Genomic DNA, 16,592 nt, shown 5'->3' with positions numbered 1-16,592 from the left:
CTGGTTTATGTCCTGACGGGTTTGGGCGGCTTCTGGCCCTAACATCAGTGCACAAGAATCTTTGCTATTTACTTTTTATAATAAATAGATTTTATTTGTACATAATGCATCTAAATTTATTATACATACGGGGAGACGCCGGTGCAAACGTTTGTTACAATCAGATGCTGCGCCCGCCCAAGCTGAAGGTGAGGATGATGCCACCTACAGATGACAAAGAAGCGCAGAAGAAGCTATTTGAGCGGCAACTCAAGATGGTGCAATCATCGGCAAACATCATGCTTTACGGCGAGGCAGTGGCGGAGCCAACGACATTGTTAATTAAGCCCGGACGAGTAATAGTGTTTTCCGATGATCAACTATTTTTTATATGTGTTGATAGTTATTTGTAGTGGGGACGAGAGCGACGGAGTCCGGAAGACCGCCCGACCTGCTGGTAGGCGGCTCCGCCACTGCGGTGAGGCATGGACATGCTGATCTCAATGCCACGTGATTCCTGTGAAGCAATCTAGCTGTGAATCCACCTGGGCATGCATCCTGTTTTCAGCACTAAGGGCATGTACAATGAAGACCACAGATACCAATGGTCGAAGATCACACTACCCACAGTGAAAACCACTCTAAAACATATTTTCTATTTCAGTCCCTATCTATTTATATGTCAGCTCTTATGGTGTATGTTATTATCAAATCTATTAAAACTTTATATTTTGGACCTTATAATGATCAAAAGAAGTAAATATGCACCCCTAAACACTGTGCAGACCCACTGTCAGCTTCTTTCTCCTCTCTTTTTCGCTCTCCCAAACCATCTCGTCGCCTCCTTCTCCACGAGACCGCCGGCGCTCTCCTCCTCCCAGTCCACCCGCCGATGAGACACCTCCCCTCCCCCGTGACCTCGCCGGCGAGACCCCTTCCCTCCCAGTCCCTCACGCCACCGCGAGCTCCCCATCTCCCCTCCTCTCTAGGCGAGGCAGAGGGCGACGAGATCGGCGGCGCTCGAGCTCGAGCTCGAGCTCTCCGGCGACGAGATCGAGTTGGCAAGCGCGGATCCAGCCTCTCCCCACTCCGCCACGACCGCGTGGGCCGGCTCCTTCGACCTCCACTTCCGCCGTCGGCCGACTACCTCCACGACGCCGACCCCATCTCGCCGAGCGCTAGCCTCACCATCGTCGACTCCTCCATAACGGCCAGGGACCGCCGCCGCCGGGGGGATGGGGTTCGACCCTGCTGCTCCCTGGCTCCCTCGCCCACCGACCGGACCTGAGCTCCGCGCCCAGGTGCGGCTACCCCCTCGTGGCGGCGGATCTAGCGAGCAGTGGCGGCGGTTGGCCGCTCATGGATCTGGGACGGTGGGGAGCAACTGTGGCGGCTGATCTGGCGAGCGGCAACGCGACCACAACGGCGGCGGTGAGCGGCGACGACGACCACGGCGAGATGGGGATTTGGGGCTGCCGACCAGACGAGGCGACACGTGGGGCTCCGACTCCTCCAATGCGAGGCTTCTGCTCGTGGTGGAGCCGTCTCCCGAGCCCAAGCGCGGCGCCTCACTCGGTTCTTCTGCTGGCTCGGTTTCGCTCTGCGAAACCACTGCACAGGCTGCCAGCTCGGCTCGGCTCGGCTCGGCTCCGACGTAGAGCCGTGAGACCACAGGCCAGAGTGGAGCGTTGTACTTGGCCTAATGAATCAAGATATATGCAGGTTGTCAATTGGACTTTGGTCATCAAGCTGGGTGCTTAGTGTTTATTTACTGTTTTACATATCCCCTGATGTTCAGATACGATCATGATACCAAACTGAATAAATCAGATATGTTCAGATACGATCAAGTTACCCAAGATAAAAGCCGTGCATAATAACTCCATACCAAACTGAAATCATGATATGTGTTTTTTTTTTCACTTTTTTGTAGTTGTCTCATTGTTAATTTGCACGGGTTGGAGTCGCTTCTGCATTGTAGTTCGAATGCATCACCATCCTCGCGATGCCCTCTACGCAGGCGCACATATTCTGGCAGTCTTTCTTGCTGGTGGTGCTAAGGTGAGTTTGCGATCCATATACTGTTGGTGTCTCAATTCCTCGTGAACCAAGTTCAATTGATAGCTCCTCTCGTGCATGTCCATGTAGTATGCTTACGGTATTCTGAGATTGAGCATCTCCATGCTGCTGCTCTATCTGATTAAGCAAGTGTTTCCTTTTGTTTTATCTCTAATAGTTTGGACCCATGGACAAGCACAAGAAATTGGTGGTAGCACTATTCTCCCTGTATAGATAATAGAGGGTTTGTCCAAATTCCACATGTAGGAAGTCATTTTTACTTTCAGTTTAATTCTTAAGATTAGTTGAAATTTTAATTTATTGGGCTGCTTCAAAGTGAGTCTGCCTGGTGTGTACCAATTTACATAAAACTGAATACGAAGGAGCCCAAGTCGACAAGGACTGACCATGCTAATTCAAACAAGCATCCAGGGTGAGCTGTGCGGGGCTGTGGGCAAATTCAGTACATAACCTGCTCGTGCCAAATTGAGGATTAAAATTTTGATTTTGAGGTATACGATCTGATCTCTTCACACCTTCAATTTTGTCTTCTTAAGTGTGTCATGTAAGTACCGGATTCATATGTGATAGATAGAGGTATATCAGTTAACCACATCCACCACGGTCACCTCCTCTTAAGTCGATGCTCTAAGCTGGTAAAATACTGTCTCCTCTCTCTCCTGCTCACTATTCCCTGTACCGATGTCAACAGCATGTGAGCACTACCATGTGAAGGTTTGTAATTCGCATGTATATCTCGGGTTCAGATTTTATTTGTGGCCTATAAATGAAGTTAGTTCATCATTAACAAACATTAAACTTAATCTCCAATATCATGCAAATAATTAAGTAAGCTTGTCAAGGCTTCATTGTCGTTTACTTTTGGTTGTGGTTGTTTGATTTGTAAAGTTGTTATTTTCTTTTGGTTGTTTGATTTACACTCATTACAAAGTTACGTCGTAGCGTTAGCACGTGCATATTATCTAGTTATTAATTAAAGCTATAAACATTGACCTAATTGAAAACCTACCATTCTGATGATAAATTCATCTAAAACAATCAGAAGAATGATTCAACTGAATATGTACAATAGAATCACACAATTCATGCCAATATACAAGATTCTGACCGACTAAAGCTCTCCTAAAGAAAACATTAAGCGGAACAGATCTCATGACATTGGTAATAGAAGAACTTTTCCTTCGGACAATAGAGTATAAAGATGGATATTTGTCTTTCAAAGCCAGGTTTCCTAGCTATTTATCTTCCCAAAACCTTGTTTGTTCCTCACTATTTACAGTCCAAGAACCCATGTCTAAGAAAGTACTTTTGACCTTCATGAGCCCTAACCAAAAATGAGAATCGTCCTGTTTCCTATCAACTTGATTTATAGACTGATTATAAAGATACTTTCTCTTCAATAAGTTCTGCCATACATCTTTCTCATTTATCAACTTAAACAACCACTTACTCAAAAGACACTTGTTTTGTATTTCCAAATTATGAACCCCCAAGCCTTCTTGATCTTTGGGTTGACAAATGATATCCCATCTAGTAAGTCTACACTTTTTTTATGATCATCCCCTTGCCAAAAGAAATGTGATCTATAATAATCAATTTTTTAAAGAATCCCTTTCGGTATCTCAAAAAAGGATATCATAAATATAGTTAAACTTGAAATTACAGAGTTAATCAAAACCAGTCTATCCCCAACAGACATATGTTTTTCTTTCCAACTAAGTTTTTTCTCAATTCTTTGCTCAATGACTTTTCAATCTTTATTACCCAGTTTTCTAAAATGTATTGGAATACCAAGATATTTGACAGGGAAAGAACCTAACTTACAACCAAAGATATTAGCATATTGATCGTAATACTTCTTTGCCTGACCAAAACAAAATAATTCACTTTCGTGAAAATTTATTTTTAAACCAGACAACTTTACTAAACTCTCACCCTCTCCATGGAAAGTTTGCAGAAGGTACACACATGCCTGATAACAGCTTGCTCACTTAAGTCTATTTATGTCTTTTTTATTTACAATTTTGCTTCATTACTTTGTCTTTCAATCGTCCATATGTTCCCTAAGAGCTATGACTATGTGTATTTCAGCCTTTCAAACATATTCGATCACCCAGCAATTTGGTTGTGGGAGATGACTTGCATAATAGAGGTAAATGGACCATCAGCTGTGGTAGATGAAAATCCAACACAATGTAATTCCATAAGAGCACTATTTGAATCGCTTATCTGGACAACTATCTTTTATATAAAGTCATCCCCAATTCTTTACCAGAAATCTTATGTTTAGTTATTGGCAATAATTGGTGAATAATTGATGAAATTTGTGGTACCGTTAAGAGAAAATCTCCTATATACCCTTGAAACTTTACCTAATATCTTATATGCCCTCGAGTTTTGCTCATGCCCTCATGTAGCTTTGAATTTTAGTTTGAATCCCTTCCATACCATTTTCGTTAGTTGACCATGAATTGACCATTAAATTCTTATCAAAAAGTCAATTTTGCCCTTGGAATTGAAGAAATGTATTATTTATGGAGTATATTGTTGGAGTATAGAAAATTTTTTATGAAACTTTTATATTATGAGTTTGTTATGCGAGATATTATTTATGATAAAATATAATTTTTAGATATGACATAAAAGAATATTATATATTTTCTAATTATTAGAAATTGTATAAGTAGCATATTTTTGCTGAGTGCAGAACAACATATTTGTTGTATAATAAGACAAATCTATTTATATGTTACCTAAACAATTTTCAATAACTAATACATAAATATTATTTTTTATGTTATACCTATAAATAAATTTTGTCATAAATATCATCTCACATAACAAACACATAAATATAATTCTCTCATACAACAAATTTTTATCCTCCAACAATATGTACCTTCAACAGTATATGCTTCATATAATATATATGTTTCTTCATACTCAAGCGCAAAATGGACTTTTTTATAGGAATTTGACGGTCGGTCAACTAACGAAAAAGGTACAAAAGGATGCAAACTAAAATTCAGGGGTACATAAAGAAATAAGCAAAACTCGAGGATGTAAAAGAGGTTGGATGAAATTTCAGGGGTATGTGGAGGATTTTCCCTATGGTTAATGTGCGTGGCATGTAGGAAAGAATAGCCATCTGGACTAAAAATATTGCCAATGAAGCTGCTGCCATCTGGATTAAAAATACTGTCAATGAAGTTGCTTGGGTAATATTCCCAGGGTACGTGCCCTGCAGACAATAACCATGTATTTTATTCAATATAATAGATTGAAGCTATCACATATCATTGCTGTCAAACACATGTAAGATAATGTCATGATCTGGCTCTGAAATATCTTGAGTATTGTTTGAAGGTAAATATTCCTGAAAAGATTATAATAATATATGTGGGGCACTTTGCTTAAATTTCTAATATACGCCTGTCGTAGGGGAAATTTTCATTATTTTGGGTAAGATACCTTGCTTTATAAATTGCACAACTATACCATGTTTTGCTTTATAAATTTCACAGCTACTTTTTACCAATGCTTGCAATAAAATTTCAAAAGTTCATCATCTCTTGGTGCTACTTTCCAGTTGTACCCTTTTTCATTAGCCATTATAGCCTTCTATGGCTGCTGCAATATATTGCATCTTGTCGCAAGGTTTTGTTTTTTTTTTTAATCCTCTTCATAAAATTATGCTTTATGGTTAGGTAATTTTTTAACCCTCCACTTTCGAGACCATTTCTCTCTTCCTTTTCCTATGTGGCCGTCTCCTGTTCCACACGCATAGTTATTAGAACCGGTCCTCGCACGCATAGTTATTAGGACCGGACCGGCAAACTGGGTCCTCTTTAAAGTCAGGGCTCGGCCCCGGTCCTCTTAAAAGATCGGCTGTGCAAGTGAACCGGAGAAAACCCATTAAACCGGGCGGTTTTATATAAACCATCATTTAACCGGGGACTGGTCAGACCAGCTGAGCCGGACATTGGGCTTATTGATAGGCTGAGGCGAGGCCCATTTCAATTCTAAAGGTGCAAATCGGACCAAAAATAGCTAGAAATGGGTGTGGTGGAGGAGATTCAACCTTGGGTCGAACGGCTGGGAGCAAGCCACGCTAGCCAACCAACCATCTCTTCAGTTGTGAAGGTATAGAACATTTATATCCTATTATATATTGAACCGTGGTTGGATCAGCCAAACCAGTTGTCGAACCACTAAAACGGTGAACCGAGAGCTCGATCGGTTCATTCACCGGTCCGGTTTTAATAACTATGTCCGCACGTGCTATGTCGTTGCCGCTCTCTCCCCCCTCCCCGCTCTAAGCGAGAAAATTGTAATATTGGGACCGCAAGCATTGGAGTTTCGCAGGGGTGGAGATAGTATATATGAGGGGGGTGCCTAGGAACCCGGTCAAAAAAAAATAGTTATATCTCACCTATTTTCACCATGTGTGCATCCCTTCAAAACAAACTTAGACACCCACATTAGTTTAAATTTGACATAAAATAGAGTAAATTAAGCAAGTGGAACCCCCTTTCATTTTTTTCTAGTTCCGCTTCGCTATTTTGACACTTCGAGTGGATTATAAATTGATCCATCTGTGTCTATTAAATGTGAGTCCAATATCATTATTACAAAGATAAATGTTTATCGTGTCATTATTGTAAATCTCCCGCTCTAAGCCATGGAGAACGGGACCCAGATGGGATCGGTGATGACGAGGGGCAACGAGCTGTGGCCATGGACAACGCGACCTCGGTCCACCCTGCCTCCTCCAATGCGGCGTCGCTCCGGCTGCCCGGCCTTCTCCATCGTGCCCTCTGATCACGGGCACGTCTCCAAGCTCCTCTCCTTCATCGAGGACGTCCACAAGGTACGCCTCTTCCCCCTGCTTGCTCTGCGGCACCTATAGCTGTTGATTCATTGTCTCATCTTGGCACTTTTTATGGGACTGCATCCCACGGCGGCAGCTCGACGAGACTGCGCCGTAGAAGGTGGAGGGATTTAACTATTTGCCACTCTTACGGATGATGACAAAGGATTTGTCACTAGACCCACATGTTGTAGATACATAAGAGCTCAAATATCATAGACAGCGACACATCTAAAAAGTGACGGACAGTCAAATGTCCACGTAGAAGGTACCAGATGCGGATTGAGGGAGACAATGCCAAAGATGTACTATATGCTCATGAAGACGACAATGCCATAGCCCATAGGGACGCCGAGGACTACCCGTAGCCAGACGATGGCCAAGTAAATTCTGGGATTGGATCGGGGCAGCTGCGGCAGCAGCCTGCTCGATAACAAGTTGTTACTTGATTCAGGTGTCCAGGGAGGAAACCCGTTGCCGGGCGGGCAAGCGTTCCTTGACAATGTCAGGAAGCTTAAAAGGTAAGCTAATTAGGTGAGGCTCTTTTTTTCTGAGGATTGGGTTACGAATCAGTGATGAATGTTTGAAGTATGACTGCAATGATGTCTGTCTGAATTTGTGCAGTTGTTTGCAAGTCTGCGATTGTGGATCACTGCACCCTGGCCTGCAGTTGTGATTCACATTTCTTACATGGCTTTCCACCTGAACGATTTGATAGTTTGAACAAGAGGGACATAAAAACAGTTGACAATTGGAGATATGCTACTGTATTACTCCTTTAAAAAACTCCAATAATGCTGATGAGTGAAGAATTTGTCAGCACCCACCACCACTGTCATGTGGCTCTCTCAAACTGAGATAGGTGGACTTTTAACCCTTCCTCAACCAGAAAGCATCAAAACAAGAAAAATATATTTTAAAGTGATACAAAATGATGAAAAAATTAATCTAAAGGTTTTCCAATGAGTATAATTTTATTTTAAATTTTGAGGCTTTAAAGCCTTTTTTTTTTAATTTCCATTGCATGGCACGGGCATTCCGCTATTAGAAGATAAAATTCAGTTGGGACTGAACAAGGAGCTAGGACCTAGGCAGCCTAGCCCACCATCTTACAGTGCTAGCCGAAAAACACATGGGATACACATGGACTCCTATCATACTTAAGCAATTCGACGTGATAAAGCCTCCAACAGGACTTCTTGCTACAAAAGAATGATCTGTACTGTCTTTTTTATATCCAAACTATAGCTTGTAGGACTATTTAGTTTTTTTCCTGGGGTTGTAAGACTAATTTAGTTATATGAACTAAAAGGTAAAAATATAACCATCTGTCAATCATATGAGCGTTGGAGTTGTATATATAGTATTAAAAAAAACTACTTCCTCCGTTTCAAAATATAAATAAGTATTTGTACTATGAATTGTACTATAATATGTCCAATTTAATACTTTAGGACGGGTTGTGCATTAGATATAAGTTGCATTTATTTGTATATGCCTCTAATCCATAAGAGTTCTTTTCTCTTTTTTTTCTAAGAGGAAATTGAATTCCACTATAAACCACCTGGTGCGGAAGAATCGCCAGCAACCAAATCCATATCCGGTGGCCGCAGATGTACCGTCCCAAGCTAGACCGAGTACATTTACATCCAAAAGCAACAAAAGCATGGGCTACTCAATACTCCCCCCTCCCAAAGCATGGGCTCATTTAGATTTTATTTTTTGCTAGTTTCAGATGCTGCCATCCAAAAACTATCATAATATATAGCTGTCATTATCTACTTAATAACTAGGTTTATGAACTAAGTGCTAAATGAAGTATAGATCTCCGCTCATGTAAAGGTAGACTATTGACATACACATTTAAAAAGTAGCTCAACTGAACTACAAAACCTGACAACTGAACTACCTGCACTGAAAGCAACAAACCATAAATTCAGTCTGTATTTGTATGAAAATCAGAATTCAATTATCAATTTATCATGTACATCTGGTCCTGAGAGGATAGAAGTACTAATTGGAAAAGTCTCCTATAAAATAAATGCTATGCCATGAAACAAACAAAGGAGGGATGTGACCTATTCTGTTCTCAATTTCTTATCAAATCTAAATTAAAAAAAAAAAGGAATTGCATCCTGGCAACACAATATGCTCCTGACTTTGCAAAAGACAGATAAACTAGCTGTACAAAGGCTGTGTGGCACAATTTACATGCATAGAAAAATAAACTAACTGTACTAAAACTCAAAGGCGTCCAACCAAGTCACAAAAGTTCCTCATCGATGGATCGAGGAACTGGAACTGGAACGAGAAATGTCATCTTTCAAAAAAGATGAAATGAGAGGGTTATACCTCTCCTAAAACTATGCAAAGATAGGTGGAACGTTCCTAGCTTTTCCGAAACGGTTTACCCAATTTGAGGAACATGTTTGGTGCTCCTAGTTTGACTCCCTGAATTCTGCTCCTTTTTTTCCATAAAGAGTCAAGAGCACGATGGCAGATGGCTTCAACGCTGCGCTGCCGCGAACAGCAATGGAGGGAGAAAAGTGAAGTTCCTAGAACGAGGAACTTAGCTATGTTCCACGTTCCCTTCGACTACTCCAACTATTCTACTTCAAAAAAAAAAAAATCTTGAAATCATCTCTCCACAACCCACAGTGAAACTGAACATCACCGCACTGAAACAAATTAGCAATTCTAAACACTCATTTTCATATACAAATTTCAGTACCATTCCACATTTTTAACTAGTGAAATAAGGAGAAATAAAAGAACACCAGATTTTTTTTCAATATTTTCAGTTGCAGTTAAGAACCAGACACTTCATTTCTTAATAAACAAAAAGAATCATTTGAGTACCACACTATAATTAGCTTAGATGTTGATATCACCAACAAAAGATATCCAATATCACCAACCCCTAGCTATGCATGTCATCAAGACAAAACTGAAAACACAAAAGAAGCAAGCAGACTGCACTGGACAACAAGAAAAATTAGTTAAGCCACCTTTCTCATACCATTCATGTCAATTTGTCCAAAAACGAATGCTACATTACCATTAGTCCTTGGTCTATATTGCTCCTGTTGAAAAACATCAGGAAATCAGTACAGTTATCATTGCACTAGGAAAAGTGATATATAATGGCAGGATATATATGTGTGGCCAAACTAAAACAAAATGATTGCCGAGAACAAAAAATCAACTCAGCAGTTCAGATAACAATCAGACGAATTTAATATTAATTGCTAGAGTTTTCATATCATCTTGTTAAAAAGATAAAAATCTGAAACTGACCTTGATTCTATTCTACTACCTGACCTGATAACAAAAAGCAATTATATCATAAAATAAGGCCTTGATTCTATTCTACTGCCTCGATGGTCTTGAGGCAATTCACTTCATATGCAAAAACTATTTCAATCCCATTCAGCATTCTTAACAAAAGATTAAATTTTAGCAGAACTAAAAATCACCAAACAAACAAAAAAGTTCATTGCTGGTCCCCAGCAATATATCAATATCACCAACTCAAGCTATAGAAGCATTCACATTCATATTTACATTTGACATATAAAAATCACAAAGCAAGAATCCACAATGCAACTAATAAAGGCATAAACAGTAATCGCATAAATCCATAAGGTCTACCCCCTAAACAATAAAAAATAAAACCCAAACCCCTGAACTGTAATCATAAACTCAAAACTCTTAAACAGCACCAAAATCTAAAATCCTAAAGGATGAATAGGTTTGCTAAAGGAAATCAGAATGAAACATGGGAGATAAACTCTATAAACAGCACTAATTACATACATTTGTGTTATAATGTAATTACAATATAACTAAACTGTAATTACAATAAACTATATTACAAAGCATTTACTATAACTTTATTACTTCTCAATCATCACAACCATCAAACTAGCAAACAGTATCACCTGAGAGCACGTTGCTCACCGTACTGTCGAACGAATCAGCACCTAAGCTATTGTACAGATCTAGGACTCAACTCCCACCAATCAAACAGATCAGGAACAAAATACTTCGCAACCAGACTGTTGCACAGGTCCATGATGCACAATCAAACCCATCCCCCAATCAAATGAATCAGCATACGGAAAAGGAAAACTCCCTACAGAATCAAAAAATAAATGCACAAATCAACACGGCTAAAAAATTTTTGAACAAAATCAAACAAGCATCTTATTAGTAATCTATTCAACCTCCAGTACTTAATTCAACCATCTTATTTGTCCTCTAAAGATCAGGCCACATACTTATTTTCAGTACAATACCATATTCAGAACAAATTTCATTCCATTCAGTAAAAAATGCCATAAGTTACAGTAACAATCTCAAATAATTACATAAGAAATTAAGTGTAAATATAGAATAAATATCTTGTAACTTACATTACTTACAAATAACTTTTTAATTACACTAATTTTCAGCAGAAGTTCATGATCTGAAGAAAACAAATCCAACAGAGCAGCTTCCTTGTACCGAAAAGTAGGTCAGTGATAGTTTCATATTTCTCATCTCATTTAATGTTGCAAGCATTTTCAGATTGTGTTTTTGGCAGAAACAAAAGGTGGATTCAAGAATGGAGAGAACAGTTCAAATTGAGGATAGATAACATCATGTTTATCCTCTATATGATGAATTCTCTCTTCTGGGGAAGGGCAATAGATCAGCGAGTTTAACTTAAATGCGAACATAAAAAAAAATCAGAATATCAAAAGCATCTAAAAAAATTGCTCATAAATGTGAACTTACTGGATGATTACTTTCTAGGGAAGTACAAACAGTTATTCTATTGTTGGCTGCTGAACGCTGAAACAGCAGAGCTACACACTAAACAATTCAATCATAATTCCTATGCAACCTAGGTAGGCAATAATTCTTCTCCCCAGCTATCCAATTCAGATATTCAGATCTCAATCAGAAACATGAAAACCAAACATTTTTTTCCTCAACAGATCAATTTTAAGAAACCAATAAAATAGATAATTTTTTTTCACAAAATGAAAGGTTGAATATATCAAATTTCAGAAACCAAAAGACTACCTTCCTCCATGCATTAGGTCCACAGATAATCTACTAAAAGCAGTTCAGCTACAATCCCTATTTCAGCAGTTAACCTAAAGTAGCCCATCTACCAACAGCTGGCAAGCAAAGCAAGTTGCTGCATATATAGCTGCCAAAAAAGCAGCAACCAAAAAAGAACTCAAGTACACTCAAAATACATTTGCCAAAATATCACATATCCAAATGTCTGAATTAATAGAACCACATGCATTCAACACATATAGAAAAACAAGCTGAATGTACATGTTCCCCACTGAAACAACCAACATATCACAGGAAAATGAGTCCAAAATCCTCCAAACAACACAAAATTGCATGACAGATAGACTCAAATCGCATGAAAAAAAAGACCAAAAGTATCAATAAAAATCTCACCGATTCTGGATTGAAGAATCGTCACCTCAAGCATGCTTATAAAGCAAAGGCAAATGTAGGGTTGATCCACCCTTCATGCTCAATGGAGGAAGTACACAAATCTATATGTTCTGCTGAGATAGGTTGTTTTGTTCCTCGTCCAGTCATTTGAGTCTTGACTAGGACAGTTGCCATCATCACGTTGTGCTTTGTACCCCGAAAAGGAGGCGGCGAAGGAGCTCCATGAAACATACTAAATGCAATGCAATCAGAGACCTCATCTGTGCCAATTAAAGCAATACAAGTGAACTCTTCATCCAAAGAAATCCTTCTCCATGACCCATAAATCATCCTCTTCCATGATCCGAAGAAAATGGGCTCATCAAGATAGTAGAAATGTTCATCCTTGACAAGTTCAAAAGCAGCAAGACCACCTTCCCATGGTGTGTAAATGAAGCCACCAACACAAAATGATCTCCCAAATAACATGCCACAACGGTATGATAGACGTGGCTTGACAACATTCCATTCACCCGTTGTTAGGTTAAGCATGAAACAATCACTTGTCTTAGCATCAGCCACTATAAAAGTATCATTGTTAAGGACAGCCCATCCAGAGACTTCAATTTTCTGAGTCTGGTCTGAAAATGGTCCTGATGATGTAACCAAACATTTCCATCTTTTTTTTCTCATGATGCACACATCCTGTAGGGTATGACCTAGACCTACAATAAGACGACCAACCAAGAAAACCGCTGTAAAGAACACCTTAGGTCGATTTGTATCAATAGTTCGTTGTGTGTTGCACTGAACATCAATCAGATCCATCCTTTTCAATGGGGCTGAAGAGATAACATAAAAAAAATTGTTCTTGGTGAACAAAATGACATGAAGGAGGATCATCCATACGGCTCTTTTTTGTAATAAAGCTGTTCACATTGCGTTGTGGCTCCAGAACTTTATCATGACAGAAAAACTTCCCATCTGAAATACTGACCTGATATATCAATGAACCATAAGCAGTCTCTGCTATGACGTACAGATGTGCTTTGACTGGGAATTTACAATCCACAAGCACAACATCAGCTTTATCCTCTTCATCCCTTAGGAACATCCTGCAGAAGTTTAGAAACCAAAAAAGGTACATGCGGCTTAGCAACACAATAGAAGTTACATAGACAGTATTTAGCAAGAGTAGTAAACACAACAATGTATGTTATGTTTTTAAAAGAATCTTTGTTATTTAGCTCCGAAATTTTAATTGTTAAATGATGGCTCAGGATTCATAGAATGATATAGAGCATAGTTTGAATCATGAAATTCTATAGCAAACAGATATTAGGCTAGGAGGCACGGTAAAGTAGTCATGTAACCTTGATGCATATGGAAATCAATAAGCAGCAGATGCACTAGATGTTCTTCTATAAATTCAGCCATGGTAAGCTCCCTGCTAGATAAAACCATCTCAAGTGCAAATTCAAAAGGTTCGATAGGAGATTAGCACAAAGCCACTACACATTGAAGTAAACGGTTTAGAGGAGGAAGGGTACAAGCAAAGCAATTCTGGTTGATTTCTTCAACTAAATCACGCTGAACCAGAATCAAACCAGCAAGGGCTTTCATTACCAGATTGAACTGCACTTACTAGGCAAACTCAGAAAATTATGGGACAGTATAATACCTGCAACAGTGCAGAATATTTGAGGAATCTTCAAAGCCTAAGTAGGCAGCCTGTCCTATCGTTGGATGTATTGAAGTTGGATCCACTTGATAAGCATTCTCCACATACAACCTATTTCATGATTGGAATATAGTTTAGAAAAATACAACCAGCAATTTCTTAACAGCAGTAACAACTACTTGAGCAGGGCATTAGTTAACTGTAACAAAAACCAAAGAAAAAGAATTAATACAGACTCACGATATTGAATTGTCAGAATTTTTATAGAAACCCATCAAATTGAATTGTTCCACTTAATTGTTTAAAACTCTGATTTTGTTATGATGACAAATCTAACAAATCCCATGGCAAGAAATGTGAAGGAATAAGAGTCTAACAACCAACAATGGCTAGTTGTTATACCAAATACCAAAGAAAATAAGGGAGTAAAAGCCACTTACTGTAAAAAACCGAAGTTACCCAATCGTCCTTTTCGTGTGCCACCACCCTCAGATATCTCCACTCTGCGGCAGGTCGAATGCAAGATTTCCACATCTCTGGGGGTGAAACAACCAGAATCCCAGTCGCCTTTGACAATGAGTGTGGTGATCAGCAGGTGTCCTGTGGTGCAGGCGCAAGGGAGATCATTGCCGAACCAGACGGCGCACAGGACCTTGTCCACTAGATGCACGAGATAGCCAAATCCTTCCCCTTCCATGAAGGGAAACAGGGTGGCCACCTTGATTGGTGGTGAAAGCGACCGCTGCTCCGGTGAATACTTGTAGGCGAGCAGAGTACTAGTACGGATGAAGTAGATCGTGTCGTCATCTTCCACATATGCAGCCCGGGACTTGAATGGGATATAGTCGTAGATGTCGCCCGAGAGTGAGACCGGAGCCCAGGTGCAGTCAGAGCAGTCAAAGACGAAGAAGACAGCACCAAGCAATGCGACTAAGATCTTGTCACGGACGACAACGTAGCCCTGGAGGATTCCGCCACCGAAATTGATTTTGTGCTTGGTATAGTCATGGGGGAACTCGTGTTCGGCGGCGACGACCCAACGTTGCCCGGCCGCCTCCAGCCGCTGCATACGGAGGATCGTCGTCCCCCGCTGCCGCCGCTTGTCGAAAGGTCGCTCCACGCAGAGTGCCCAGTCCTCACCTCCTGCCGCGATTGAGGAATGCTCGCCGGGAACAACGGGGAGGTCGCCGCCGAGCGGGGTGAGGGTCTTGTCGGCGAGGTTCATGGCGAGCGACGTGTACTTCTTGCCCAGGCGGATGTCGTTCGGAATCGTGCTGTACTCCCTGTCGCTGCCGTCGGTCTTGAGGCGCCAGCATTTGCAGATGATGTGCAACCGGTCGCCGCGGCTGCTCACGTGGGCCGACGCGCTGGCAAAGATCTCGGCGGCGGCGCCGTCAGGGCGGACGTCCAGGAAGCGCTCGAGGAGGTCGTCGCTGTCGCCGAGGACGCGGCCCGACGCCGCCACGCGGAACCTGTGGAGGCGGAGGTTGTGCCACGGCACCTTGAAGGAGGTGAGGCCGACGAGGAGCGACCAGCGCGGCCGGTCGTCGTCCACGGCGGCGGCGGGTATGGCGAGGTAGTCCGTGCCCGGCGCGATCCGCGGGATGTTGGGCCCGCATCTGCCGCGCCAGCCGCAGAAGCACTTGAACGTGTCGCATAGATCGCTCCTCTCCCCCATCGCCGATTCGCCGCGCTCGCCCCTCGCCCCCTCTTTGGTGCGATGCGACTGCCTTTCCCTTCCCTTCCCTTCCTGAGTAGCGGTAGATATGGCCAAAAGGCCCGCAGCTCGACGGCCCGGCCCGACCGTTGGTCGTGACCGAAAGTTCGATCCGGTCTTTTAAAGGCCCCATAATTTATCGCCGAGTTCTAAATTAATCCCTTGACCACAAAACCAGATACAACGCATCCCACGACTTACAAAACCATGCAAACGAAGTCTCTCGGCAGTATTCTCCCCTGTTTTGGCTGACGTGGCGCCTATGTTGCTCCTTTGACTAGGACTTCGTCCAACGTGGCATTGACATGACGTTTTTATGTGACAATTCAATTCGGAAAAATAATAAAACCTATGGGACCAACATGTTAGTTGCACATACAAAATAATAAAAAATGGTAGGACCCATGTGGCCCCACATGTCATCCTCACTACCCTCTTCTCTGTGTCCTCTATTCCTCTGTAGTGCCTCACATGGGGGCGGTGGCGGCTGGAGAGCGGGGCGAGCAGAGCATGCCGGCGGAGCGGCAGCGGCAACAGGCAGCGGGCGGCGGAGGTGGCCGGAGGAGGAGGAGGTCACCGGCGAGTGCGGCAGCTGTGGGTGCGACAGCGGTTGACGACGACGGTCTGCTCCACTTCGCCGGCATGCTCAGTCCGTCGCCGCTCCGCCCACCCCGCTCAGTTCGTCTCCCATGATGACATAGTTTGTGTTAAATTCCTCATTCTGGTTTCCTAAAATAGGAGGGTTTCGATGTGCTGGTTGGACTAGGTGCGCGCGCTAGTCTACTGGGCGTTTTGCCGTTTTGGCGTCCGTCCCCAGGACG

General features: G+C 41.7%; 1 protein-coding gene and 1 long non-coding RNA gene across 3 annotated transcripts; one reads left to right on the top strand and one right to left on the bottom strand.

The window, feature by feature from the left end:
• Window positions 1-494: 494 nt before the first annotated feature.
• Window positions 495-5,858, top strand: LOC127785782 (uncharacterized). 2 transcript variants are annotated; one of them, XR_008019882.1, is made up of 3 exons: window positions 495-1,701; window positions 1,913-4,210; window positions 5,029-5,858. It is a non-coding gene; the product is annotated as an uncharacterized LOC127785782 (long non-coding RNA). The 2 variants fall into 2 exon arrangements; XR_008019883.1 differs by lacking the exon at window positions 5,029-5,858 and having other exon boundaries at window positions 504-1,701; window positions 1,913-2,549; window positions 4,150-4,528.
• A 3,876-nt stretch (window positions 5,859-9,734) lies between these two features.
• Window positions 9,735-15,733, bottom strand: LOC127752987 (uncharacterized). Its single transcript, XM_052278442.1, has 4 exons — window positions 14,495-15,733; window positions 14,055-14,165; window positions 12,395-13,488; window positions 9,735-10,011 (listed from the first exon to the last, which is right to left on the bottom strand). The coding sequence occupies exons 1-3, from the start codon at window positions 15,730-15,732 to the stop codon at window positions 13,188-13,190; spliced, it is 1,650 nt and encodes a 549-aa protein (XP_052134402.1). The 5' UTR covers window position 15,733; the 3' UTR covers window positions 9,735-10,011; window positions 12,395-13,187.
• Between the last annotated feature and the right edge of the window lie 859 nt (window positions 15,734-16,592).

Source organism: Oryza glaberrima, chromosome 10 (assembly GCF_000147395.1).
Source record: "Oryza glaberrima chromosome 10, OglaRS2, whole genome shotgun sequence".
Taxonomy (NCBI): Eukaryota; Viridiplantae; Streptophyta; class Magnoliopsida; order Poales; family Poaceae; genus Oryza; species Oryza glaberrima.
The sequence above is the reverse complement of the archived record's forward strand: the minus strand, read 5'-3'. Positions and strand labels throughout refer to the sequence as shown.

What these genes read in the sequence shown, in the direction of transcription:
- LOC127752987 (XM_052278442.1), bottom strand. Translation starts at nt 15,732, where the DNA reads ATGGGGGAGAGGAGCGATCTATGCGACACGTTCAAGTGCTTCTGCGGC. An exon ending in GGTAACTTCGGTTTTTTACA is followed by an intron (nt 14,166 to 14,494) that starts GTAAGTGGCTTT and finishes ATCATGAAATAG; the next exon opens with GTTGTATGTGGAGAATGCTT. An exon ending in AATATTCTGCACTGTTGCAG is followed by an intron (nt 13,489 to 14,054) that starts GTATTATACTGT and finishes AAACTTCTGCAG; the next exon opens with GATGTTCCTAAGGGATGAAG.